The sequence below is a fragment of the Setaria viridis genome, chromosome 3 (assembly GCF_005286985.2).
Source record: "Setaria viridis chromosome 3, Setaria_viridis_v4.0, whole genome shotgun sequence".
Classification (NCBI taxonomy): domain Eukaryota; kingdom Viridiplantae; phylum Streptophyta; class Magnoliopsida; order Poales; family Poaceae; genus Setaria; species Setaria viridis.
Genome location: NC_048265.2, coordinates 50,118,021 through 50,142,906, shown reverse-complemented (window position 1 = coordinate 50,142,906; position 24,886 = coordinate 50,118,021). Strand labels below are relative to the sequence as shown.

The 24,886-nt window shown below is 47.6% G+C and overlaps 7 protein-coding genes across 7 annotated transcripts; 3 read left to right on the top strand and 4 right to left on the bottom strand.

Moving 5' to 3' along the window:
- Window positions 1–626: 626 nt before the first annotated feature.
- LOC117848511 (vesicle-associated membrane protein 721) lies at window positions 627–2,947 on the bottom strand. The gene is made up of 4 exons (XM_034729941.2): window positions 2,428–2,947; window positions 1,365–1,506; window positions 1,116–1,299; window positions 627–1,032 (listed from the first exon to the last, which is right to left on the bottom strand). The coding sequence occupies exons 1-4, from the start codon at window positions 2,624–2,626 to the stop codon at window positions 889–891; spliced, it is 669 nt and encodes a 222-aa protein (XP_034585832.1). The 5' UTR covers window positions 2,627–2,947; the 3' UTR covers window positions 627–888.
- Window positions 2,948–3,209: 262 nt separating this feature from the next.
- Window positions 3,210–7,328, bottom strand: LOC117848510 (beta-glucuronosyltransferase GlcAT14A). The gene is made up of 4 exons (XM_034729940.2): window positions 5,534–7,328; window positions 5,357–5,432; window positions 5,143–5,258; window positions 3,210–4,029 (listed from the first exon to the last, which is right to left on the bottom strand). The coding sequence occupies exons 1-4, from the start codon at window positions 6,105–6,107 to the stop codon at window positions 3,515–3,517; spliced, it is 1,281 nt and encodes a 426-aa protein (XP_034585831.1). The 5' UTR covers window positions 6,108–7,328; the 3' UTR covers window positions 3,210–3,514.
- Window positions 7,001–7,450, top strand: LOC140222314 (hordoindoline-A-like). The gene has a single exon (XM_072292477.1). It carries the CDS (start codon window positions 7,001–7,003, stop codon window positions 7,448–7,450), a length of 450 nt encoding a protein of 149 aa, XP_072148578.1.
- Window positions 7,451–7,483: 33 nt separating this feature from the next.
- LOC117848508 (HIPL1 protein) lies at window positions 7,484–11,869 on the bottom strand. The gene is made up of 7 exons (XM_034729939.2): window positions 11,521–11,869; window positions 11,290–11,459; window positions 9,736–10,527; window positions 9,427–9,640; window positions 8,675–8,853; window positions 8,244–8,485; window positions 7,484–8,101 (listed from the first exon to the last, which is right to left on the bottom strand). The coding sequence occupies exons 1-7, from the start codon at window positions 11,765–11,767 to the stop codon at window positions 7,705–7,707; spliced, it is 2,241 nt and encodes a 746-aa protein (XP_034585830.1). The 5' UTR covers window positions 11,768–11,869; the 3' UTR covers window positions 7,484–7,704.
- Window positions 11,870–13,729: 1,860 nt separating this feature from the next.
- On the top strand, window positions 13,730–14,971 carry LOC117847806 (AAA-ATPase At3g28510). Its single transcript, XM_034729092.2, has one exon. The coding sequence runs from the start codon at window positions 13,836–13,838 to the stop codon at window positions 14,775–14,777; it is 942 nt and encodes a 313-aa protein (XP_034584983.1). The 5' UTR covers window positions 13,730–13,835; the 3' UTR covers window positions 14,778–14,971.
- A 3,318-nt stretch (window positions 14,972–18,289) lies between these two features.
- LOC117846806 (AAA-ATPase ASD, mitochondrial) lies at window positions 18,290–20,062 on the top strand. The gene has a single exon (XM_034727895.2). The coding sequence runs from the start codon at window positions 18,387–18,389 to the stop codon at window positions 19,977–19,979; it is 1,593 nt and encodes a 530-aa protein (XP_034583786.1). The 5' UTR covers window positions 18,290–18,386; the 3' UTR covers window positions 19,980–20,062.
- Window positions 20,063–21,702: 1,640 nt separating this feature from the next.
- On the bottom strand, window positions 21,703–24,211 carry LOC117848861 (protein NUCLEAR FUSION DEFECTIVE 4). The gene is made up of 2 exons (XM_034730428.2): window positions 23,653–24,211; window positions 21,703–22,967 (listed from the first exon to the last, which is right to left on the bottom strand). Exons 1-2 carry the CDS (start codon window positions 24,097–24,099, stop codon window positions 21,813–21,815), a joined length of 1,602 nt encoding a protein of 533 aa, XP_034586319.1. The 5' UTR covers window positions 24,100–24,211; the 3' UTR covers window positions 21,703–21,812.
- Between the last annotated feature and the right edge of the window lie 675 nt (window positions 24,212–24,886).

Genomic DNA, 24,886 nt, shown 5'->3' with positions numbered 1-24,886 from the left:
TTATTATATATGGCAACGTACGTACTTGGTTTGTAATTGCATCTATCTTTGTTCTTACTATATGCACGGAGAGTAATAAATGATACGGCACTGCTAGCATCAAAACAATGCTCCGTTGCAACATCAAAACAAAATAACTGCAACAAAAATATATAGTTACAACATCGAGGAATATACCAAAAACTGACTTTCGACTTTAGGATAGAAAATTCCCGCCGCAACATGAACATTATGTTTCATACAACATTCACTATGAAACATGCCGAAAAAATAGTTACAACATCGATGCTTAACCCGTCCGATTTTTCAAAAAAGACGTCATTGCCGTAAGTGATAATAACAAGGCAGCTACTAACTAGCTACCAAGCTGCTCTAGTTCCTTCAGTGCATCTGGTACTACAATTTTTTCAGCTACAAGCTCTTATTTCCCGACGTGAATATTCCAAGGGGTTGAAATATGGATATTTTTAGTTCGCTATTAGCTATTTTAGAGTCCAGCTGCTAACTCTCCTTAGCCCGCTATTTAGAACGCTATTTAGAACTCTTTTCCAACTCGAGTATACAATGCTTGTTCTTTTGCTTGGGAGAGAGTTAGGGTAAAGAGGGCCACAAAATCCATCCAAACGGAAAGTGAAATCTTTGGAGGATTTGTAACCTCCCTGTTCTTGTATATTTCTTTTCGTATATCACGTTGTTATTACACCCACCCATGCGTAAAACCTATACTGGTTTGAATAATCAAGAAAATACTAGTAATGATGATTGGAGTTGATGTGGTTAACACATGCATTGTCGAGTGGAAGCTCAACCAACCTGTACAGTCCACCAGCACCCCCCCGAATCCAAAACATTCTAACTAATGAACTAATAAAGGCTGAATGGATCAGATCACTTGCAAATGCCATGGCAAACTGAGAGGATTATGATGAGGATGAGCGCGACGACGATGCCGAGGACGATGAGCTTCATCTTCATGTTCTGGTACCACATCTTGCGACGCACCCGCGCACCTTGCTGCCTGAAATCAGCAGCCTGCAAGGCAGCAGCAGCAGCAGCATGTTAATTGTTAAGATGCGCCAGAGGTAGCTAGCTAGTAACTCGCAACAGACACAGACCTGGTCGTGCAGCTGCTCCGTCCTTGTGACGAGCCCATCGATCTGCTCTCCGCGATCGATGACCTTGTCAATGTTTTCCATCATGATGCCTTTCACTTGATCCACCTGAGCTTTCACTTTGGACAGCCTGCTCACCTCCTCTGGGTGATCCGTACAGTACTGCATCTGATCTCGAAGCCTCGGCCTGCCATGCACGCCAGTGAAATTTGCAGTTGCAGATACATAGATGGAAAGCATTGTCGTTGTTACCCGAAATCTCGGCTGAGGCTGTTGGCTGTAGCTGTGGCTGCTTTGCCCCCTGCGTATCTCTTGTTGAAATCTTCCTTGATCATCTCCAGGAAGGCCATAGGAATCTGCCGTCCAGCTGATTCGGTCGCAACAACGCAGTATGCTGCGATTCATTTCGATGCTTCAGTCAAGTCAGTTGGATGCTATTGCTTTGTGTTGCAATAATCACACACTTGTGCTTTCAGTAGCAGATAATGTATTGTATGTATGAACGCTGTTAATACATTCCCTACAAAGGGTTGTAATTAGTTTTTTTTATCTTCTTTGCACCTATTGGTGCTTTGTAAGCATCCAGTCTAGACCTTCTTATTTTTAATATAATCGGCAACTCTCCTGTCCGGTTCGTTTCGAAAAAAATGTATTGTATGTATGACGGGACTAGGGGGATAACTTGGCATGGAGACAAGGAATATAACAGTGGACAAGATTGGCATCAGAGAGCAATAGATTATTGTCAAATTGGGAGAATTTATACATATATATTGCTAAGGAAATCCTAGTACGCCAGGATCAAAAGTCTCCAAGAACAGACCAATTCAAACTCCTCTTCTGAGTGCTGATGATTCTGACTGAATGTTTCTTCTGAATTGGAGCAACTGCGACTCTGAATATCGGTGTAAGCTAAACTACTACAACCTATTGATCCAGAAAGTGCAGCAAAAGCACTCGTATGATCATCAGGATACAGCCAGCAGCTAGTTCTCTAATTGAAGTTTACAATCCAACCGAAAGAATTTGTTATATTATAGTATGGTATAAACCAGCAGAGTGGTTGCACAGGCAGCCATAGTAGACAGAGTCCAAAGGATAAACAAGAGGCATAGCTAATAATCCAAAGGATATCCTAATATATAAGTACATGATAGCGGTGTATTATACTATATTTAATTTTCAACTCAATCTAGCAGGAAAGAAGCGGTGTATTCTACTGGAATGGAACAGAGTAGAATTTGAGATTGGAACTTAAGCAGAGCAAAACAGATCAAGATTAAGCATGTAGCAGAGCAGAGAAGGCATAGTATACCGTATCCGTCGGTGACGAGGAAGTTGAAGGTGTGGTTGTCGCAGGTGTAGGTGAAGCGGTTGTTCCCCGCCGGCAGGCGGTGCAGGCACTGGACGGCGATGTCCCGGAAGTTGCCCGTGTAGGACGTGTGCTCCGCCACCACCACCGTGCCCCGCGCCACCATGCCGTAGATCAGACCTCCCTCCGCCGCCTGCGCCATGGATGATCCTTATCTTCTTCTTCTTCTCCGGTTCCGAATTAAGTAGTAATTCCGATCGACCAGACCAGGACCGCCCCCTGAGAAGGAAGGAAGGAAGAGGCAGAGAACCAAGAGGAAGGAAATGTCTTAGGCTTTGTGAACAAGGAAGTGGTGGTCTTTACTATGTACGCCTGCCCTGCTACGGATTATCAGTAAAGTAATAATAATCCAGGTCTCTCTTTCTCCTTGAGATTAGAATGTCAAGGGTTCTAGTAGATGCCAAGCCCTGCTGCGTGCACACAAGGGAGAGGAGGGATCAGAGCCGTCCGTTGTTGGTCCATCCATTGACCAGACGACTAGACACTATTCTCCTCTACCGCGTTGTTGATTACTAGTTACCTTGGATTGGATGACCGGCCTTGTTGACGCAATTGCACGTACCTGGAGTAATAAGCAAAGCTCAGCAGACCAAGTCTTACACCACATTCAACATGGAACATCACCTGGACCCGGACCTCCACGGTGCAGACGAAGCAGCTGAGAATGGCTTAACATCCCAGAGCAGAGAAGAAACCAACATGCCAAAGGCACATGGAAATCAATATTGCACCTCAAAAACCAATAACACTATCCTTGGAAATATATTCATCACCGGGTGTCCAGGTTCATACTCATACCTACTACATGTGGAGATACGACACAACAGGCTCTACAGATGAGCTAACTAATGTGGAAGTACATCAGCAACATGGCACAGGTTAAACGGCAGCTGCCTCACAAAACGGCGACGACCTGTTACAAGTCAGAACAACTAAAGTATGTATGCAACGCCAGCAGCAGCAGCAGCAGTCCATGCGTGTGTAGAACAAACAACCATATATAGCTCAGATTTGGGGCAGAGGCAACACGCTACTTGCACTGCCTTGGGTGGAACTTCTCCTCTGACAGCAGCGACGTCATCAGCCGCTGCAGGCGCACCGCTCCACGCCCAGGCCGAAGGAGGCTGGTGTCACCTATCACCGAGCAAGGGTCGCTCCCATTCTCTCGCGTTCCTGCACACCAGCCTCCAGGGGTCAGCATGTCCACGCTGCGGGACAGGATCTCCCCGTCTATCCTGTCTAGCACAGGGTCGTCTGCGTGGAACTTCCGAGCGAACGGCGCATCGCTAGCGACCATCCTGTCCAAGTCTTCCACCGTCAGGTAGTGCGGATGCTGCTTCGGAGGGTTGTCCCACGAGATGTAGTGCAGGTCGTGGTTCACGGTCGTGTTCTTGAATTCCTCAGCGTTGCAGACCACGGTGTGGAAATAGCCTTCTGGCGAGGAGATGAAATTGGAGTAGTACATGAGCACTGTGCGAGGTAGGTTGTCCCAGCCCCATATACAGTATTCCACAAAGGGCCTAGACAGTGCCATCCAAGCGGAACCTGCAATGCCATTTCATCATCAGCTGCCTCTACATCTACATGATACTTATTCCTCAAAAGCTCACACGAATAAAGCATGCCAAAGAATTTCTTAGGTGGTAGTTTCAAAAGAAAGCAATTGTTTATTGGTAGTGATGAATACTGCAACTTGTCTTCGTTGCAGAGGTAAGCTCTGCATTTTTGCATCTTGTAGTTATCTGTTTAAGCGGCTTGAACCTAGAGTACTTATAAGTTATAACTGAGTTGTAGTCACTATTTAAGAATCTGGAATCAATTAATTCCATGCTATTAAAAGCATGATGGACGATGGATGTGAAATAGTAGACCACCACATTAATGAAAAACTATACTTTTATGGCAAGTTTGTTGACACAGTTTCTGACTTAGTAACTGACACAGAAGACAAAGATAGGCTTTCAAATTAATGACAGCCAGTATATGCAGTAGGCAAGCCTGAGATGCCAAGATTGGTTTCCAAAACTGTAAAACACGAGCTCATCTTTATATTAAATGATTTGGCATGCAAAGTTTGCCTACTACAGGCAACAAACAAACAGAATCCCAAATGCTTGTTACAGCAATCAGATCACACAAAACAAGATTACATATGAAAGGAGAGTAATGTTACCAAGGAGAGTTTCCGCAATAATGCAATATACAATATATAAATGACGAACTACAAATACAGTGCATCTGCTGTGTGCAGTATTTTGCAGAATACCTAAGGTAAACTGACAGCTGAAATTTATCATACTAAAGATTAATTGAAGTTGGTGACAACCCCTGACCCCTGTATCAATTCACGCATCCAAATTTTGAACTGGTCACCACAACTAGAAATGACCAGCACTGCTTCAGGGATCCATGAGTGTATAGCTTGAAGCTTTGACATCACATTTCAATTGTAAAAAAAATGAATTTTGAAATTCCTACAACCTTGGCAAGAGCAAATCAACAGATCTAGCCGGGAACAACAATTGCAAGCATAAGTTATGAGCTATACTAATCTGCACAAATGCCTGGCGAATTCTACACAATTTGATGGGTTAACGGTTGAATGTGAATCTTTTGGCTAGTAGGTCATATCAGTTGAGAACAATAGAACATACATACCAGTGAAGAGCTTGAAGGCTGTCGGCACGCTCCGCCTCTGTGGTATCCAGAACACATCGGCCTTCTTCTTCATGTAGAGACCAGGGTCAATGATCACGGGCTTGGCCCTCTGAAACCTGTACACCATGACAAACAACAAGGTAGGCAATTGGCCCCAGTCAGCATCCACAGTGGTCAGCGGACACAATCATTAAGGAAGCTAGGAAGCTCGTACTCCTTCCATCCGATGTCGCTAGTGTGGTCAATGAAGTTGAGATCACGCGGCAGCTTGGAGAAGACATGTATCAGATCTGCAGCAGCAAGCTTGAGAGTTACATTTGCAATCCAACAATCCAAGGCGGGCGGGTTCGGTGGATCATAAATCAGATGAAGAGAAAGAAAGGCCCTTTACCATCCTGCGTGACGAGCGGGTAATCGGAGGCGGAGAGGTTGATGAACCAGTCCCAGTCTGAGCCGCCGTCGCCGGCGTGGCCCCAGAGGAAGGCGGCGGCGGCGTGGAGCGTGTTGGCGACCATGGTGGGCCCGCGGTAGGTGATGAGGTTGGCGCGGTCGACGACGCGGACGTTGTCCGCTGCGGCGATGACGGGGTGGGCGGCGAGGGCGGCGGCGAGGTCCCTCCGGTCGGAGTCGGGGGCCTCGGCATCGAGGTGCAGGATGTAGCGGTTCCTGGGGTGGTAGAGCGCGAGGAGGACGCGGCGGAGCGCGGAGGCGTCTTTGGCGGAGCCGGAGATGAGGAAGGCGATGCGGGGCAGCGAGGCGCCGGCGGGGGACGGCGGGGTCGGGGAGAGCTTGTGCTCGACGAAGAGGGCGGAGGATGGCGTGGAGGAGGAAGAGGAGGGGAACGGGAGGGGGAAGGTGGTGAGGGCGACGAGGAGGAGGAGCGAGAGGGCGGAGCCGACGGCGAGGGGGAGCAGCCAGCGGCGGTCGACGGCGGCGTGGAGGGACTGGGAGAGGAGGGGCTTCATCGCCGGCGATGGATGTGGGTGTGGGTGTGGGGCCCAGCGGGCAGCGACTCAGAACAGCAGGGGGCGGCAGCGGGGTACTTTGCTTTAGTAGTGGGGCAGCGCGGGTGGTTGACGTGTCAACGTTTTTAACGCTCCTTTTTGTTTTGGCCGTACTCCCACTACTTAGTTTATTTTGATTTTGCCGGCAAAGCAAACTTTTTTTTAATGATCCCAGCTTCTGCATTTATTAGATACGCAACTCTACTTAGTCTAATAAATAAAGTCGCTAATGATATCCCTCTGTTTCAAAACATAAGTCGTTTAAATTTTTCTAAATCTATAGGTGTATCTAGAAAAGCTAAAATAACTGGTAATATTATTATACCTCTGGATATCCAGATGCATAATAATATCTATAAACCGACATACAATTTGGAACGGACAGAGTTCTACTTATAACAAACATATCAACCAAAAGAGAACAGATTCAGTACACGAACCATCGTCGCCTATAGAGAGAGCTTTAGCTTGCACGGTACTACCTGTGCTGCTAATTCCAAGGTGGTTCTGATGATGATCATTCAACCATCACCTAGCCTGTTAGCTTCAGCTTATAAGCCGGCTGAAAAGTTGAAACGGTTGATTTATTGTGAGAGAAAAACACTGTTTGGTGACTGATAAGCCGGCTGAATAAGCTGAAGCGAACAGGTTGCACTGACACCTGGCATAAGGGCCAAGCAGTTCATGATCATGTACTATATATACAGACGATAGAAGCAAGTGCTTGCTGAAAAAAACCATCAAAAGGTAGCCTCGTCTCATCTCACCTTTGTCCTGTCTTTGTATGCATCTTCACCCTGAAGGCCTGAACAGAAACACAACCCCCTCGTCGCTTGCTGATTCAGCAATACAGCATGGGCAACAAGAGGAAGACCTTCCTCCTCGCGCTCCTCGCCCTCACTAGTTCGATCATCGGCGCCGCACACGCACAGGTGGAGGAGAAGCAGTGCCAGGAAGGGCAGACCATGGACGCGTGCAGGGACTACCTGAAGCAGCAGTGCACGGCGTCGGCGATGCCCATCACCTGGCCCTGGAAATGGCGGATGAGCAGCTGCCGGCGGCTGCGGCTGCGCTGCTGCGAGCAGCTGGAGCAGATGCCACCCAGCTGCAGGTGCAGGGCGATCCGCAGCACGGTCGAGGAGCTGCAGCGCGGCGGTCTGCCGGGCTCCGATCATCATCAGATGATGAGCAAGGTGATGGAGATGGCAAAGACCCTGCCCTCCATCTGCAACATGGACCCAAGCTACTGCAGCAGCATCCCCACCACCGGGACCAGGAACTGCAGATCACCCTATGTGATGTGATCATGGAATAAAGTCTCCAGTGACATATATACATGAATAAAGTTAATTTCACCCTTCTCTGTTTTCCTTGCAAACAACTGAACACCCTAGAGCAACCTGCAGGTTTTACCATAGTCGATCAGGCTGACACTCATATGCTATACATGTATATCACAGAGGATCCCTAGCTGAAACATTATTATTTCGATTTCTTCCTAACGTATGGAACGTACCATCCATCCATAATCCTTGCACATGACTGGCTCAGCAGGATTCTATCTCATCAAAACCCAAAACATTATAATAGACAGCAAGAGCACTCCCATCTGGTTGCCCAGTGCTGTGGCTGGTGCCTTCGATGAAGGACCAGCAGGCGTCGTCCCATTTTTCGTCGCGGGTTTCTCCGTTGGGCAAGTATAACTGCAGAGGCTGGGCCTGACGACTCGGTAGACGCCTTTGCTCGCCAGCACATAGATGTCCTTGCTGTTGTCCTCACCAAAGGAGTATACGTAGCCAAGCGACGGGAGAGGGCTCCCAGCAGCTGTGTCACAGGGTATTGGAGAATCCTTGGAGCAGCTGAAGGGAATCAGATTGGAGGTGTAGTTCCCGCTGCTCTCCGGGGTCTCTGTGCCGGTCCACATGGCGGAAGCATACAGGTCGCCGTACAAGTACCTGAAAACACATTAACAGATACACCTTAAAAGTGAAGTTTCAACTTTCAAGGATTGAGCTGCACAAAAGGAGTCCCAGATGAACACAAGCCTATCTATGCATTGAGATAGTAATATTTTGAATGAGCGATGATTGATTATACCTTCCATACAAGCAGGGATCAGCGGACCCTCTATAGACATAACCTCCCATGATTGATGCGGATCCAATGTTCTTATTCACATCAGAATGGCTGTAACCCATGATAGGAGGGATGGCGTTTATGGAGTCGAGTGACGTGTTCCCTCCAGGTGCCCATGCTGGATGGTAAACAAGTGGACCCTCGAGCGCACGCCATCCGTAGTTTCCACCTTTCGAGATCAAATCTACCTCTTCATATTGATCCTACACGGTTAAGGTCCAAACTCAAATTAACTGTTGTTTTCAAACAAAGTACACATATTCAGTTCCCTAACGATGACTATAAGCAACGAATCCCTAAGCCTGAGCACGCAGGGCTTTTAAACTAACGAAGCAACTCAAAATTAGCAGCTGGCAAGTTAAACATTGACTACATATGGTCTTGAATGGTACCTGCCCAACATCTCCACAGTAGAAGTAAGAAGGCCTCTCAGAATCAAAGCTGCATCTCCACGGATTTCTAAGACCCAATGCCCAAATTTCTGGTTGTAACTCGCTATCATCAGCATATGGGTTATCTTTTGGAATAGAATAATTCCCCCATAAACTTGTGTTACTGATTTCACTCGCTCCTGAAAAGTGAATAAAAAAAACAGAAATCTTAGAACAAAATTGTCAGATCATGTTCATGATGCTGCTCTTGATACCCAAAAAAGAAAAAAAAAATTGTGATGGAATGCAAAAGTAACCAATTAGCCATAATTTATAGGCTGAATTGTTGCAGTACAAGTGACAAATGCCTCCAAGATTTTATAACCTCAACCTTCTGACTAGAGTTAAATACGAAAGATAGCTAATAATGCTGCCAATCAGAAGATCCTAGTCTCATCTAGCATCTTTGACTAATCCTAATACTAAAAGCCAAAAATAGATGCATCATTGGAATAGACTCACACTCCCACTGGAGGTGATGGTTGCGTTTGGTGGCTAGGACCCAGGAATACCATTTTGTCCTTTAGTGCTGATGCCAAAGTTTTCATGTAAACTAACTAAGAGGAAACCCAGGAGCAGTTTATGGAGATGTAACCATGGAAGCCGAAGGGGCTAACGGAGAGTGGTAAAAGTTAGAATTCTAATTTGAGCAAAGCAACAAAGAATATCAATTTGAATAAGAAGGCAAACGGCATAAAGGCTCGAAGACTTACTCGGTGTATTGTCGATGTCAAGCCTCATAATTTTGCCCAAAAGTGACTTCTTGTTCTGAGCGAAATTAAAAGGATCTCCCTTTCCTCCACCATCCCCCATCATGAGGTAGAGGTATCCATCAGGTCCAAAGAGTACCTGGCCTCCATGTTGAGATGTATAAGGTAGCCCCATGGTAAAAATCCTTCTAACTTCAGATGGATCAGCAGACGTTGCCTAACAGAAAACGGTTAAAGAATAATGTGAGCGGATGAGGTTCAGGGAATACCAAGACAAGACATGAATGGAAGAGCATGTTGAGCTTAGCGAACCTCAGAAACATTTGCCGAGGACCCTTTGGCTGAATATTCTGATACAACCACTTGATACTGGCATGGTTGAGCACCATTGTCGGTACCGAGCTTTGTGGGATCACAGCCCACATCAGAATTGCAAGAGCATCTTCCCGTACAGCTGGGCGACTTTGTCCTATCACAGTTGTAAGAGGCAAAGAAACGGCCATTGGTTGCAAAGTCCGGATGGAACGCCATACCCATGAGTCCAAAGGCTGAATCAAAGTGCACCTGATCAGTCAGATCAACGAATGGGCTTGCTTCTTCGAATTGCAGGGAACCCCCCGATCCCTGCTCAGGTACAGTTGCCAGCCATATCTTGCCAGCTTGGCTGCCCAAGAAAACCCTATTTGATCCATCAGGGTGAGGAGCCATGTTAAGGTAGGATCCGTCACCAATCCTCTCCAGGCATATCCCTTTAGGCGAGGGCGAAGGCTGTGTGGCGTTGAATGAAACCGTGTTGCCACTAAAGCATACGGACTGATCACTGGGCGCACCACCAAAAGAGGTACAGAAGTCATTTTCAGACTGCCAGGCATCAGTAAGCTTCGACGATGAGCTTGGAGGCGGTGCACTGCCTTGCAGGGGAGGTTGAAAGGGAGAGTTCGTTATCTTGACATCCTTGCAAGTTTCCCAGACAAGCTTGCAGTAGTCCTGAGTGGTTTCCTTGGACTGAGCAGAAGTTGCTGAGGAGGTGGAGTTGCAGAGGAAGGGAATCGTCCGAATCTTTGGCCCGGCGTCGAACAAGTCAGCAGAATATGGACTGCATTTCTGCAAGGGGAGTTGTTCAATTCAATCCAGTGTATTGACATCTAAATATCTTTTGCCCCCCTTTTCCCCTTTGAGTGAGACATCTAAATTTCAGTTGCGGAGGGTATTGGCAACCAAACTCAGGCCTTGTTTAGTTCCCAATTTTGGAGTGCTAAAGTTGGGAGTTTGTCATAAATGCGCAACTGTAGCATTTCGTTTGTATTTGTGAATTATTATCCAAAAATTGACTAATTAGGCTCAAAAGATTCATCTCGCAAAGTACAACAAAACTATGCAATTAGTTTTTGATTTCATCTACATTTAGTACTCCATGCATGTATCGCAAGTTTGATGTGATGGGGAATCTTCTTTTTGCATAGTGTCAAAGTTGGTATTTTGGTGGAAACTAAACATGGCCTAAATTAATCGGAAAGATGCTAGGCTACCCAGAATTGTACAGTACTCTTAGGTAGTTTTGTGTATGATACTGCTGAAGTATTTATTTTTCATTTCAGTTAATTTTATAGCAACCATTCTGCACTCAGCAAAGTTCTTTTTGTGAAGTAAGTATGTCATTTCCGCGGTAAAAAAATCTGTTAATTGCCACTAGGTGCGAAGGTGACTAATAGCAGCATCAGCAAGGGGCAAAGTAACAAATCCAACTGAAGAGAAACCTCCTAGTAGTAAATAAAAAGAAGGGCGGTTTGCGTGACGCTGTAAATAAAAGTAAAAGTAGCGAGCTAGGGACAAGAATAGGAGAGGAGGAGGAGGAGGCATGCTCACTGCGCAGAGGATGGACTTGAGGAGGGCGGCGCAGGCGGCGTCGGAGACTTTCATTTCGTCGAACTGGGCGCTGAGCGCGGCGTCGGCAGCGGCGTCGCAGCAGCTGCTGCTGTTGGCGGGGGCGGAGGAGGCGCAGAATTTGAGCGTGGTGTTGAGCAGCACCGGCGCCTCTGCAATCCATAACTGTTGAGCAGGCGAAGAAGAAAAAGGAGAAGAAGTAAAAGAACTGACTTGCGTCGGTGCATAGCGGGAAGGCGAGGCAGGCAGGGAGGAGGCTCAGCAGGAGCGCGCAGATGGCGGCGCTAGGCCGCATCTCCATCGCTTGCCGGCGAAGAAGAGATGGGATCGATCTGCCTTGCCTCTCGCTGGCTCCAGGGTGCAGTGCAGAGTGCAGACAGACTGAACAGTCTACTCTGTGCTCTCCCCCGTCGGGGTTGGGTTGGATTGGAACTGCAACTGAATATATAATTTGGATCATTAGACACGTACGACCACAGCTACACAAACCAAGAGCATTTCTACTACTGTACTAGTATCATATTGTAATGTCAAGTTGGATTGGAATGGGTTGGTGGGAACGCAGCAGCATTGAGCTGCCTACCCCAAGGAGGTGGTATGTGTAGGAGATGGTTCGGAAGTGGATGGAGCATCAGGCCGCCGATCCACACACCCTATGTTTAATCTCTCTCTCTCCTAATCTTCCATACACACACAGACAGTCTCAAGTTTTATGGGATTTAAATTTTATACTAATCCAATTTTGCTAACTTGACAAGATTATTTATGAGGAGAGTTTCATCAGATATGAGAGAAGTTTCATTCCTACGACACTTCACTAGTACAATTACCTAGAGGGTGTTTGGGAACACCCTGTTAAAGTTTAACACCTGTCACATCGGATATTTGAATGCTAATTAGGAGTATTAAACATAGGCTAATTACAAAACTAATTGCACAGATGGAGTATAATTCGCGAGACGAATCTATTAAGTCTAATTAGTCCATGATTTGACAATGTGGTGCTACAGTAACCATTTGCTAATGATGGATTAATTAGGCTTAATAGATTCGTCTCGCGAATTAGCACAGGGTTCTGCAATTAGTTTTATAATTAGCTCATGTTTAGTCCTTCTAATTAGCATCCGAACATCCGATGTGACACTGTTAAAGTTTAGCACCTCGTATCCAAACACCCCCTATTCTCAATCTTAATAACTGTGCAATAAAATTGTGTCCTGAGACTGACCTAGGACAAATCAAACTTTCATGTGTACAGGTGGTATCCACCAATTGGATTTCAACAACGACTTTTAGCTTCGTCTTACATGTGCCGCCGTGCAAACGAGACAAATTGACGGTGAAGGATATGGATCGGATCGGATGCCGTTCGTTTTTTTTTTCTAACAAAACCAGAGGTACGCATCGGTTGCCGTTGACAAAATGAGAGGCTGAAAAGGAGGTGATTGGAACTCAATGCCAAGGCAGCCAACAGTTGATAGATGTTCCGTTGGTGGTTGGCCGCCAACCGTTAATACTCCAAGTTGACATCTCTCTATGTTTCTTGATGGCCCGCCCGACTGCAGGATGGTTTAGCACAGTTATTGAATTGGTTTGTGTTACTACTGTACTGCACTGCATGCACCTCTGTAGTCTATATGTTTATCTTACTACAATAATTTTCAGAGAGCTCAACAGCTTCATTTGGCACTACTGAAGAAATCGTTTCTAGTACCGGCCCGTATAGTACAACCGATACTAGCAAGAGAGGGTCTTTTAAGTACCGGTTATTTTAACCGGTATTAAAGGGTACCCTACCAACCGGTACCAAAGAGCTTGCCCCGCGGCGCGTAGGGGCGACCTAATTACCGGTTGATCTCCCTAACTGGTATTAAAAGATTGTAGTGTGGGATTCTCGATATATTGCTAAATTAAAAGATTGTGGAATGGCCAAGTCATGCAACCTCATCATATCAGATCATATCACTTCGTACCAAATTACTAATCATTTTAGCTACTCCCTCGTCAAATCACTGATTCACTCACTACCGGCACCAGCAGCAATGAGCGACGCCGGATAAGATTAACAATTTGGGCTGGGCTTGACTGCCGATTTGATTTGATTCTTTCCTTTCTGGCACTTGTCGCCTTGTTTCATTGATCTTGAGACGTCGTAATAAACAGGCTGTGCCTGTCAGTTGACAATAGATTATGCATGCAGCTCAGTCAACTGGGCCTCTGCTGAAAGGAAATACGTAATAAGCACGGCCCAATTTATTATGCACCTACACCACCCAACTAACCTCAAACTGGGCCGTAACCCATAATCACTCTATCGGCCTTGTTTGACATGTGGTTCATGCATGCAGACTGCAGTGACCCATCCTTTTCTAAACACTGCCCTGGTGTTAAATCAAAATGAATAGTAGTTTGGAATGGGGCCGCAGCGAGGCCTACCTCAGCGCCCCCTGCGCCGACCGCGCCGACCTCCCCGACGGCCCCGCGTCTGGAAGTTGCTGGGCCACCCATCCACCTTCGCCACGCTCGCCATGGACCCGGACAGGAAGCAGGAGATCGTCGACGACCTCGACATGTTCCGCGACGGCAAGGACTACTACGCGTCCGTGGGCAAGGCCTGGAAGCGCGGCTACCTGCTCTTCGGACCCCCGCGCACCGGCAAGTCCACCATGATCGCCGCCATGGCCAACTGCCTAGACTACGACATCTACGACCTCGAGCTCACGGCCGTCAAGAACAACACCGAGCTGCGAAGGCTCTTCATCGAGACCACCGGCAAGTCCATCATCGTCATCGAGGACATCGACTGCTCCGTCGACCTCACCGGCAAGCGCAAGGACAAGAAGAAGAAGCCCGACGACGGTGACGGCAGCGACGACAAACCCAAGCTGCCGGTGGATCCCGACAAGGACGACAGCACCAAGGTCACGCTCTCCGGGCTGCTCAACTTCATCGACGGCCTCTGGTCGGCTTGCGGAGGCGAGCGCATCATCATCTTCACCACCAACCACAAGGAGAAGCTGGACCCGGCGCTGATCCGGCGAGGCCGGATGGACAAGCACATCGAGATGTCCTACTGCAGCTTCGAGGCCTTCAAGGTGCTCGCCAAAAACTACCTGGATATCACCGAGCACGACCTCTTCGGCGAGGTCCGGCGGCTGCTGGAGGAGACGCAGATGTCGCCGGCGGACGTGGCCGAGAACCTGATGCCCATGTCCAAGAAGAAGAAGAAGAGGGACATCGACGCATGCCTGGCGGCTCTAGTGGAAGCTCTGAACAAGGCCAAGGAGGAGGCGGCCGCCGCAAAGGCGAAAGAGGAAGCGGAGGCCAAGGAGAAGGCGGAGGCGGAGGCAAAGGAAGCCAAGGAGAAGGCGGCGAAGGAAGCCAAAGGGAAGGACAAAACGTCATTGTCCACTGAAGCCGAGATGAGCAATGGTGACACAAAAGGATCGGATGCGACAAATGACAACTAATGAAGGTAGTGAGCTTGTTTATTAGTGATGGAGAAGGCTTAATTCAATAACGCAGTGACCTTTCGTAACCAACATGGGATCTTCCTTCTGTGTTTTGGTTTGAGGTCACGTGCTTTGTAAACTTATCTTACTTTTTCTTAATGAAATACTCCCTCCGTTCCAAATTATAGATCATTTTGGCATTTTAAGGCTCGTAGATTTTGTTATGCATCTAGACATATTATATATCTAGAACTTAGAAAAAGCTAAAACGACCTATAATTTGAGACGGAGGGATACTTGCTAGCTAAGTTATCGGGAAAAAAAACATACATGTGAATATGTGATCCATTCATGGTCAATCAACCGATCCAGGAGTCTAGCTTTTTGTCATTTTTCTGTGTTCTGACGCCGATCGTCTCAAACCTTAGCGTTCAGCGTTTAGTCTAGTATAAGGTCGATCTGGCTGTCGGATGCGCCACACCTACAAGGTCGTCAATGCTAGTTGTTATGTACTGTTTATGAAATTTCATTTCCAGTAACCTTGTGAACATTCCTCTTCTCTAACTTTTGTATTGCGGAGTGTTGTGTAATATCATTAAAGTTATACGAGTTTTTGCCGCATCTTCTAATGAAAAATGTGCATGTATCAAAAGAGAGGAGACACTGAGCATGCGGAGCTAAACAAACATAGGTGGCAGATGTGGAAGCAAGTTGGAAAGTAGCCAGCTCTATATAATCGCAAGTTCCCAATCGTGAGCATGTATCAAGTAAATGATGTGCTCCTAATTCCTGCTGCTAGTGCTAAAATGCTTCAGCCGGTAGTACTGCCTGCTTGCGCTGAGATGTACATATATATATATAGGCTCCTAAGGCAATATGGTTTTCCCTTTCTCAATCCCAAACTCACAAAAGAATGTATAGGAGCCAAACATCAAGACGGCCTAGTGGTAGAGCCTGGTATTGACGGACCAGGATCAATGGGCCCTTTGTGATGACTTGGATCATCCTGGAAAGGGGATAAGCTAGCGATCCAGGATGGCGTAGTTACCCGATCATGAGAGGGCAACTAATCATATATTAGAAAAGTACTCGAAAGTAGGATTCTTCCAATCTTAGCTGACTAGGATTCATACAAAAGTACAACCAACACCAACGCACGGCAATACATCCTACCAAATGTAGGGTATCACGCTACTAGCGGCTGAAACCTGTCTAAGTCATGCCTCGCATTTGCCTTCATGTTCCTAATCTCGATGAAGCTCCACTAACCAACCTACTACCTCGAGGTATCCCTCCTTAGGTTGCCGGTTTAAACGCCTGGTATATGTTTGTTTGACATGAGTTCACAAGGCAATGTTCCCCATTGTTGTATTCTTGAAAAAGTTATGTTCATGCTATACAAACATCAAAATGTGGAAGCAACTTTATTTCCTGCACCATATACATACTGTAAAGCCGATATGTACATATAGGCTAAAGCAATATGGTTCCCATCTCAATCCCAAACTCACCAAAAAAAGGTATGCATATATTTGTTCAGGCTATGTTTGTAAACTTTAGCTCACAAGATGTAAATTGCAGTTCTTGAAAAGATGTATAACTTTATTGACTATCAATTTTAATTTGAAGTTATGTATATGCCAAAATAATCACCCAAAGTCTTGGCTTTGTCAGATCCGTCTAAATTCATATTTTCGGATGTAAAAAACATAAGTATCCTCACATACCAAACATTCACTAATTAGTAAATTTTTAAGTAGTTGAGGTAGTGAGATAGCTAGGTTGATATCAACAATAGGACTGCCAACTGGACATTATCAGCGTAGGGCATCATGATGCATATGGCACGCCCGATTAATGTGGTGGCAAAAAGGTAGTAGAGAAAGATGCTCATCGGAAAATATGAAATTTATGAATGTGCATTAGGTGCCGATACTGGAAGAGTGTAGGCAATAGACAAAGATCAGGGAAGGCTGAAGATAATAAAAAACACGAGAACCATTGGATTTGAGACGACTAGCTCAAAGGCTGAGTGTTGGTGGCCTACAAACGCCCTAGCATGAAATAGACGTGTCCTGATAAATATTATTTCCGACCTACCTGCATTGCATGGATAATTGGATATCAACATGAATAACTTAAATAGATGCACAAAAGTTCATTTCCAACTCATATAGTGATAAACCATAAATAAACAATATAATGATTTGTGTTAACTAATTACTGCACACAATGATTCTCAACACTTCAATTTTGAGTCCAGACGATCAAGATCCAATCGCTCTCTATTTTTTTTTTGCCCAACCCGGACCTTTCTCTCTATTCTTTCGTCCTCTTTTCAGCTTTCATTTCTTGCCCCACCCTTTTCTTTATCTTTAGCTGTTGACGTTGTTGGATGCATGAATGTCTTGGGTCGTGACACTAAACCATATCTTATAGGATGCAGTTCTAGGTGCACTCTTGTTAATTATAAGACTATAACACTCCCCTATTTAGATCCACCCCAACTAAAATTAGGTACCTAACAACTAGTTTGTGGATCCAAATAGACCCTGAAGTAGCGAGCTGAGATAGATGTGGCATGCATGAAAGGGACGACCCATGCCTGCTGTCCAGCGTTTTTGTTTGGAAGATGGAAAAGGTTCCGGCCGGCCGGCATGGCCCAAGACTAGCCTCGAAAAGATTAACACTAGCAACATCAAGTGTGTTGTGTGTATGGCGGGAGATGAGCAGCTGCATGCATGAATCATGACGCAGGCAGCATGATATCTGAATCATGGCGTCAGACTCTAATTTGTGGTTACGTCTGCTAGACGACGTATTGCATGCAATATATAGTATATTACTTGTTGAGTAAAATTACGTAGGCAATTTGACGATCTCTGAGACTGGACAAGGGTGTCTATGTGTGTATATGCTACTCCATCCATTCCAAATTGCAGGTTATTTTAATTTTTTAAAATTTATAGATATTATTATGCATCTAGACAACCTAGAAAAGTCAAAACGGAGGGAAGGGTACCTTGTACTGCACGCACCATCTAGTAAAGCCAAAACGGAGGGAAGGGTACCTTGTATTGCACGCACCATCGAGTCATGCTAGCTGAGCTGAGACGACCAAATTAATACAAATCAATGACGCATTTGGGCGGCTTCAATTTCAAAGCAAATTCTTCCTTTGCCATCCATCTCGGCCGTCTCCATCTCTCCCGCTCTCACCTGCTCTGCTCTGCTACGAGGATCCTTCCGACGACAAAAGACGACGGCAAACGAACAGCCGTGGAGGCAAAGCTCTCGCATGATGATGACTGTGTATGACTATGACACGCAAGCAGCTACTGGTCATGCATGATGCATGTATATATCCAAGGATGACGCACGCATTTGGGCCGGCCTGGGCGGCCCAATTTGAAAGCATGCATTGAAATACTTACCGCTTTTGCTTTGCCATCAGCCACTAGCTCCGACAATGGCGACAGCTTCATCACCTCACCTGCTCCGGATCCTTCCTACGGCGCCCAGCCAGCAGCGGTTGACTCCAAGTCAAGCACATGATGCATGCTGTCTATATAAACTCACAACATGTGAGCAACAAATCATCGATCCCCTGAACTAAAAAAGCTAGCCATGGCGGCTGTGGACAAGTGGACCGGATTTGGGTCGGCGCTGGCGAGCTTCCTCTTCCTCTGGTCCGTGGTGCAGAGACACATCCCCGCCACCCTCACCCTCCGCCTCGCCACCTGGTCCAACAAGCTCGCCTCCTACTTCAACCCCTACCTCGAGATCACCATCTCCGAGTACGGCGCCGAGCGCTTCCGCCGCAGCGACTTCTACCTCGCCGTCGAGGCCTACCTCTCCGACGCCTGCGCCCGCCGCGCGCGCAAGCTCAGGGCCGAGCTCGGCAAGGACAGCAAGAACCTCCAGGTCTCCGTCGACGACTACGACGAGGTCACCGACACCTTCCACGGCGCCACCATCTGGTGGCACGCCTCCAAGAAGATCGCCAGGTCCAACGTCATCAGCATATACCCCGGCGAGGACGAGCGCCGCTTCTACCGGGTCATCTTCCACAGCCGCCACCGGGACCTCGTCGTCGACTCCTACCTGCCGTTCGTCCTCGAGGAGGGCCGCGCCGTCATCGTCCGCAACCGCGAGCGCCGCCTCTTCACCAACAACCCCAGCAGCAGCTGGAGCTCCTACCGTGGTGGCAAGAAGCAATGGAGCCACGTCCCGTTCGAGCACCCGGCCACGTTCGACACGCTCGCCATGGACCCCGACGACAAGGAGGCCATCCTCGACGACCTTGAGGCGTTCCGGGAGGCCAAGGACTACTACACCAAGGTCGGCAAGCCGTGGAAGCGTGGTTACCTGCTGTATGGCCCCCCAGGCACAGGCAAGTCCACCATGATCGCCGCCATGGCCAACTTCCTCGACTACGACGTCTACGACCTGGAGCTCACGGCGGTGAAGAACAACACAGAGCTGCGCAAGCTCTTCATCGAGACCACCGGCAAGTCCATCATCGTCATCGAGGACATCGACTGCTCCGTCGACCTCACCGGCAAGCGCAAGGACAAGAAAGCAGAGAAGAAGACCGACGGAGAGGGCGACGACAAGCCCAAGCTGCCGGTGGATCCCGACAAGGACGACAGCACCAAGGTCACGCTCTCCGGGCTGCTCAACTTCATCGACGGCCTCTGGTCGGCGTGCGGCGGCGAGCGCATCATCATCTTCACCACCAACCACAAGGAGAAGCTGGACCCGGCGCTGATCCGGCGAGGCCGGATGGACAAGCACATCGAGATGTCCTACTGCAGCTTCGAGGCCTTCAAGGTGCTCGCCAAAAACTACCTGGACATCACCGAGCACGACCTCTTCGGCGAGGTCCGGCGGCTGCTCGAGGAGACCCAGATATCGCCGGCGGACGTCGCCGAGAACCTGATGCCCATGTCCAAGAAGAAGAAGAGGGACACCAACGCATGCCTGGCTGCTCTAGTGGAAGCTCTGAACAAGGCCAAGGAGGAGGCGGCCGCCGCAAAGGCGAAAGAGGAAGCGGAGGCCAAGGAGAAGGCGGAGGCGGAGGCAAAGGAAGCCAAGGAGAAGGCGGCGAAGGAAACCAAAGGAGAAGAAGACAAAGGGAAGGACAAAACGTCATTGTCCACTGAAGCCAAGATGAGCAACGGTGAGACCAAAGGATCGGAGGTGACAAATGACAAGTAAGGTAGTGATGATCTTGTTTATTAGCTAGTGATGATGGATCGGAGAAGGCTGAATTGAATAATGCAATCACCTTTCGTACCTAAGCCAACATGTGATCCTTTCATGTTCATGGTTAGTCAATCAACCCAGGAGCCTTGCCTAGTGGAACATTTCGACTATCTTGTGTTCTGGCGCCAACCCTCTCAATCCTCAGTAGCACATCAGCTAGTTAGGTCTGTTGTCGGATGTGCTACATTGACAGCTACAGGCACCGGTTCCATCCAACATTTTTTTTCTCGGTTGTCTTTGGACCCAGGACTAAAGGGCTTTTAGTCCCGGGTCAAAAATGAACCACCGACAGGGGAGCTTTAGTCCCAGTTGGAAAGACCAGCCGAGACTAAAGCTCCCCTTTAGTCCCGGTTGTAACGGCTAGTGGGCTGAAAAAATCTGGCAGGGCGTTTTGTCTCGGTTGGTGTTTCCAACCGGGACAAAAGCGCTCTCTCTCCACCGGTGGCAGGCAGCGCTCTTTTATCTTCTCGCACAAGCCTCCTCTCCCTTTCTCCTCGTGCAACCTCTTTCTCTTCTTCTATCTTCTCTCCTCCTCCTCTCCCTTTAATTTCTTCCAGGCGGAGCGGCGGGTGAGCTGGCGCAGCCGGTGCGGGCGAGCTAGCGCGGGCGGGCGGCCGACTCCCGACGGCAGGCCTGCTAGGGACGGCAGGTCGAGCGGCGGCTGGCGCGAGCGCAGGCGGGCGGGCGGTGCGAGCGGCGTGGGTGGGCGGGTGGTCGGAGCGAGCGGCTGTCGGTGCGAGACCTCTTTTTTTATTTTTTTAACCTTTTAATCTAGGTTGGTATTAATAACCGGGACTAAAGGGGATCTTTAGTTCTGGATGAATGACCTGGGACTAAAGAGAGGGACCTTTTGTCCCGAATAGTTAGTCGCGATTAGTTTTTCGGGATCTATGTCCCTTACCCACCGGGACTAAAGGTGAGTTTTCCACCAGTGAGGTCTTCACTCGTCAATGCAAGTTGTTACATACTGTATGGAATTTCCTTTCCATGAACATTCGTCTTCTGTAATACCGTACTGTATAATCATCAAAGTTGTACCAGTTTTGGCCGCATCTTCCAATGAAAAATGCGCATATAGAAAAAGAAGACAAATTGAACATGAGGAGATAAACAAACATAGGTGTGAGATGTGGAAGCAAGTTGGACAGAAAACAAACATAGGTGAGATGTGTAAACAAACATAGGTGTGAGATGTGGAAGCAAGTTGGACAGAAAACAAACATAGGTGAGATGTGTAAACAAACATAGGTGTGAGATGTGGAAGCAAGTTGGACAGAAAACAAACATAGGTGAGATGTGTGCATATAGGCTGCTAAGGCAATATGGTTTTCCCTTTCTCAATCCCAAACTCACAAAAGAATGCATAGGAGCCAAACATCAGACGGCCTAGTGGTAGAGCCAAGGTATACGTTTGTTCTGACATGAGTTCACAAGACCATGTTTCCCCCAGTGTTGTATTCTTGAAAGGGATATGTTCAGGCCATACAAACATCAAGATGTGGAAGCAATTTTATTTCCTACATCACATACATGCTGTAAGGCCAACATTTACATATATAGGCTAAGGCAACATGGTTCCCCATCTCAATCGCAAACTCACGAAAAAAAAGGTACAAATATGTTTGTTCAGGCTACGTTTGTCATAGTTCACAAGACCATCCCCTCACCCTCCCTGTGTCTGTAATCTGTATTCTTGAAAGGTAAATATGTTCAGGCATACAAACGATGGCATCGATACACTAGCAAAAACTGAGAATAGAGTTTAGGTTGTTACATGTGCACGTCTCATTTGTCAAGGAAAGACTGCAACCTTGCATATACAACCCGCCTATAGAACTTCCTTGTTCTGACGAACAACACGAATGCAACAACAGACCCAAACACGCACACACAGGCCATGATCATAAAAGAGAGTGCAAAACAGTGCTTACCTTGGCAGCCATGCTCATGAGGTGTCGACTCCATGTCGTATATGTATCCCACAACCCGAACCGAGAGGATGTAAGACCCAACGGGGCTTGCAACGGCCACCATGTTGAAGATGGTGCCAAAATGGTTCAACCCGAAGATCTCAGACGTTATGCTTGGCATAAGAGCCCACTGGCACCCATAGCACAGGCCAACGAGCACCGAGCCAATGTAGAGCGATGCAGGAAGACCGGAGGAGATGATGCCATGACCCACACTCATGATCAATAGCGTGGCACCTATGAAGAATGGCCTGCCGACTCCTCGCAGGCGAAGGAAATGATCGGAGATGAAGCCTGCACCAAACCTCCCTGAGAAGTTCCAGATGCTCCAAAGTGACACTAGTGTGCTGGTCTCCTTGTTTGTGTAGCCAAGGGAGCCGCCGATCTGGCTGATATTGTTCACCGTGGCTAGACCCGATCCCATCCCGCAAGCCATTGCTAGAAAGAGCAACCAGAAGTTGAGTTTTCCCATGGCCTGTAGCACATTCAGGTTTTCTTTGCCTGCAGACAGGTCTTGGTTAGACCCCAAAAGTGCAGTACTTGAGCTGGCACTTTCAGAACCCTCTGCTACCTCTTCCCGGAGTAATCCAATTCTCTGTTCTGAAGAAGTTGGTTCTTCATGTTGTATTGATTCTAGCTTCTGGGCCTTTACAGCAACGGCTACTGGAGATAAGGCTAGCAGCAGGAGTATCACAAAACAAACAGTCTGCGCAGCTGAACTTATCATGAACACTTGATCACAGATTATGATGATCATTAGGTAAACAGCAACAGTAACGGCGATAAGAGAGAAAGCATCTAGGAACTTCTTGTTGTACCGTTCATGCGTGCTGTGGACGTCGACAAAAGACATGAGCATCACCGTCATGGTTGTGGGCAAAATTGCCAGCATCAGTATGAACGCGGTAGGATCAATGTGGAGAGTGCGGTATATTTGGACTAGTATCGCCCCACTTAGGCCTAGAAAACCCTGTTGCAAAAGTACAAAAAAGTTGAATTCAGGTTAGTTGGGGAGAGAACAGTGCTAGCATCAGTATGGAAGTGCTTGGATCAACAATAATTTTCTGTACTGGAACAGAGCAGAATATGATGCACTTGGGTCAAGTAATCAACAACATTCGGATTTGGTAACATATACATGCTATAAGGTCACAACAGTGATCCTAAGAAACAAAAGCTCCATAACAGTGAACTTCTGTCAATAAACGAACTACCTGGTATACATGCTACATGGTCAAAGTAAAATTCACTCCATGTAATATTGCCCCTTTGTTTCCAATATATCCTCTGCTGTTGGAGTAAGACAATCAGTTTTTCTGATAAGATGGCTTTGAAATTCCATTCTGGGGGGGAATTTTTTTTCCCCTCCTGTTGCATCAGAAAAAAACATCCTAGACAATAGCAATAGATAATAAGATGAAAAGAGCCCAAATTACAGGTTTATGAGAAAATTGCAAAAAAAAAATCTAGAGAAACGATACAATCTCTGTGATGATTCGATCAATTTCAGGGCTGGAGTAGAGAGGAACAAACAACATAGTGGGGTACCATTAACAGGTCAACGGCCCCTCAGTGCGTGAACTGAAACATGGCCTTGGGGACGAGACGACTGAGCAGAGCAAAAGCAAAGAAGCAGAGGGGAAGAAATGGCGTGCCTTCATGATGCCGATGACCGTGCCTCGGCGATCGGGGAAGTTCTCGACGGCGCAGACTACGTCGGCGGTGTTGAAGAAGGTCTGCGCCTGCGCGGCGAGCAGCATGTAGGCGCACATGAGCGGGAGCGGCGCGTGCGCGATCCCGGCGACGGCGAGCCACATGGGGATGTAGCCGGCGGCGCAGAGGAGGGCGCCGGCGAGGAGTACGAGCCAGGGGCGGCGCCTTCCCGCGGGCGCCCATGCGGCGAGGAAGCCCGAGAGGACGCCGGCGTTGGCGCCGATGTCCTTGAAGAAGGCGACGGCGTCGAGCGCGGACTGGTCGTAGCGCTGGGAGGCCTTGAGCGCCGGCGAGTAGACGCCGAAGCAGTAGGAGCTCCCGGCGCAGCACTGGATGAGCGCGCTGGCGGCCAGCGCCGACCAGCGCGTCCGCGCCCGTGGCGTCGCCATCGCCGGCGGCCGGACCTGCCTGATTGGATGGTTGGTTCTCTCTCCTCTTTTTTTTCTGTTATAATAGGAAAAAATTGGAATCGGAAGGGGATTGGAACTGTCTCTTCTTTTCGCCGCCTCCTTTCTGGGTGTGATTCGTTTTCCTTTCGTCTGAGGATGTGCCGGCGTCATCCATCGCCTCTGCCTGCGTGGCTGCCGCGCATCGGTCATCACCACGTCCACGTCTCCCATTTTCCTGACACACGACAGTCCAAAATGTGGGTGTGGATGAAAACTTGGGCATCAAATTAATTTAAACATATTTTGAGAGCTCTACCTAAACATTTTTGCGTTTTTTTAACAACATTTTGTTTTGTAACCTACTATTTGTATTTGTCCTGAGCAGCTGGTTTTGTAGATTGTAATTAGTACAGTATACGTGCGTATCTCTATCAAATGTCAATAATGTAGCCTATCAGCTTCCTTTTGAATTGAAAAATACTAGATTTGGAGCTGGCATGGTCTGATCATTGCGCGTCTACTGTAACATTTTAATCTAGATTTGAAAAATACTAGATGTGCACGATTGCATGTGCATTTTAATCTCTATATGGTTACACGAACTGCGACATCTCTTTTCTTTCTTTCTTGATTTCATATATGCTCAGGCACTATGCACGCCTTCATGTATACATTAGTATTTGGCTGTAAGTTAGTTTTTTCTTTTAAGAATGGCTGTAAATTAATTAACGCAGTATAAGCTCTGCTGCAGGGCTTTTGGGCCTAATAAAGCCCGAGGTTGCACGGG

Coding starts and splice junctions, on each gene's coding strand:
- LOC117848511 (XM_034729941.2), bottom strand. CDS start 2,626: ATGGCGCAGGCGGCGGAGGGAGGTCTGATCTACGGCATGGTGGCGCGG. Junction 1,507..2,427: donor CCTCGTCACCGACGGATACG/GTATACTATGCC, acceptor AATGAATCGCAG/CATACTGCGTTGTTGCGACC. Junction 1,033..1,115: donor CGGAGCAGCTGCACGACCAG/GTCTGTGTCTGT, acceptor GCTGCCTTGCAG/GCTGCTGATTTCAGGCAGCA.
- LOC117848510 (XM_034729940.2), bottom strand. CDS start 6,107: ATGAAGCCCCTCCTCTCCCAGTCCCTCCACGCCGCCGTCGACCGCCGC. Junction 5,433..5,533: donor CCCGCTCGTCACGCAGGATG/GTAAAGGGCCTT, acceptor TTGCTGCTGCAG/ATCTGATACATGTCTTCTCC. Junction 5,259..5,356: donor AGCGACATCGGATGGAAGGA/GTACGAGCTTCC, acceptor CATGGTGTACAG/GTTTCAGAGGGCCAAGCCCG.
- LOC140222314 (XM_072292477.1), top strand. CDS start 7,001: ATGGGCAACAAGAGGAAGACCTTCCTCCTCGCGCTCCTCGCCCTCACT.
- LOC117848508 (XM_034729939.2), bottom strand. CDS start 11,767: ATGATCCAAATTATATATTCAGTTGCAGTTCCAATCCAACCCAACCCC. Junction 11,460..11,520: donor CCCGCTATGCACCGACGCAA/GTCAGTTCTTTT, acceptor TATGGATTGCAG/AGGCGCCGGTGCTGCTCAAC. Junction 10,528..11,289: donor TCAAGTCCATCCTCTGCGCA/GTGAGCATGCCT, acceptor CTCCCCTTGCAG/AAATGCAGTCCATATTCTGC.
- LOC117847806 (XM_034729092.2), top strand. CDS start 13,836: ATGGACCCGGACAGGAAGCAGGAGATCGTCGACGACCTCGACATGTTC.
- LOC117846806 (XM_034727895.2), top strand. CDS start 18,387: ATGGCGGCTGTGGACAAGTGGACCGGATTTGGGTCGGCGCTGGCGAGC.
- LOC117848861 (XM_034730428.2), bottom strand. CDS start 24,099: ATGGCGACGCCACGGGCGCGGACGCGCTGGTCGGCGCTGGCCGCCAGC. Junction 22,968..23,652: donor CGGTCATCGGCATCATGAAG/GCACGCCATTTC, acceptor CTTTTGCAACAG/GGTTTTCTAGGCCTAAGTGG.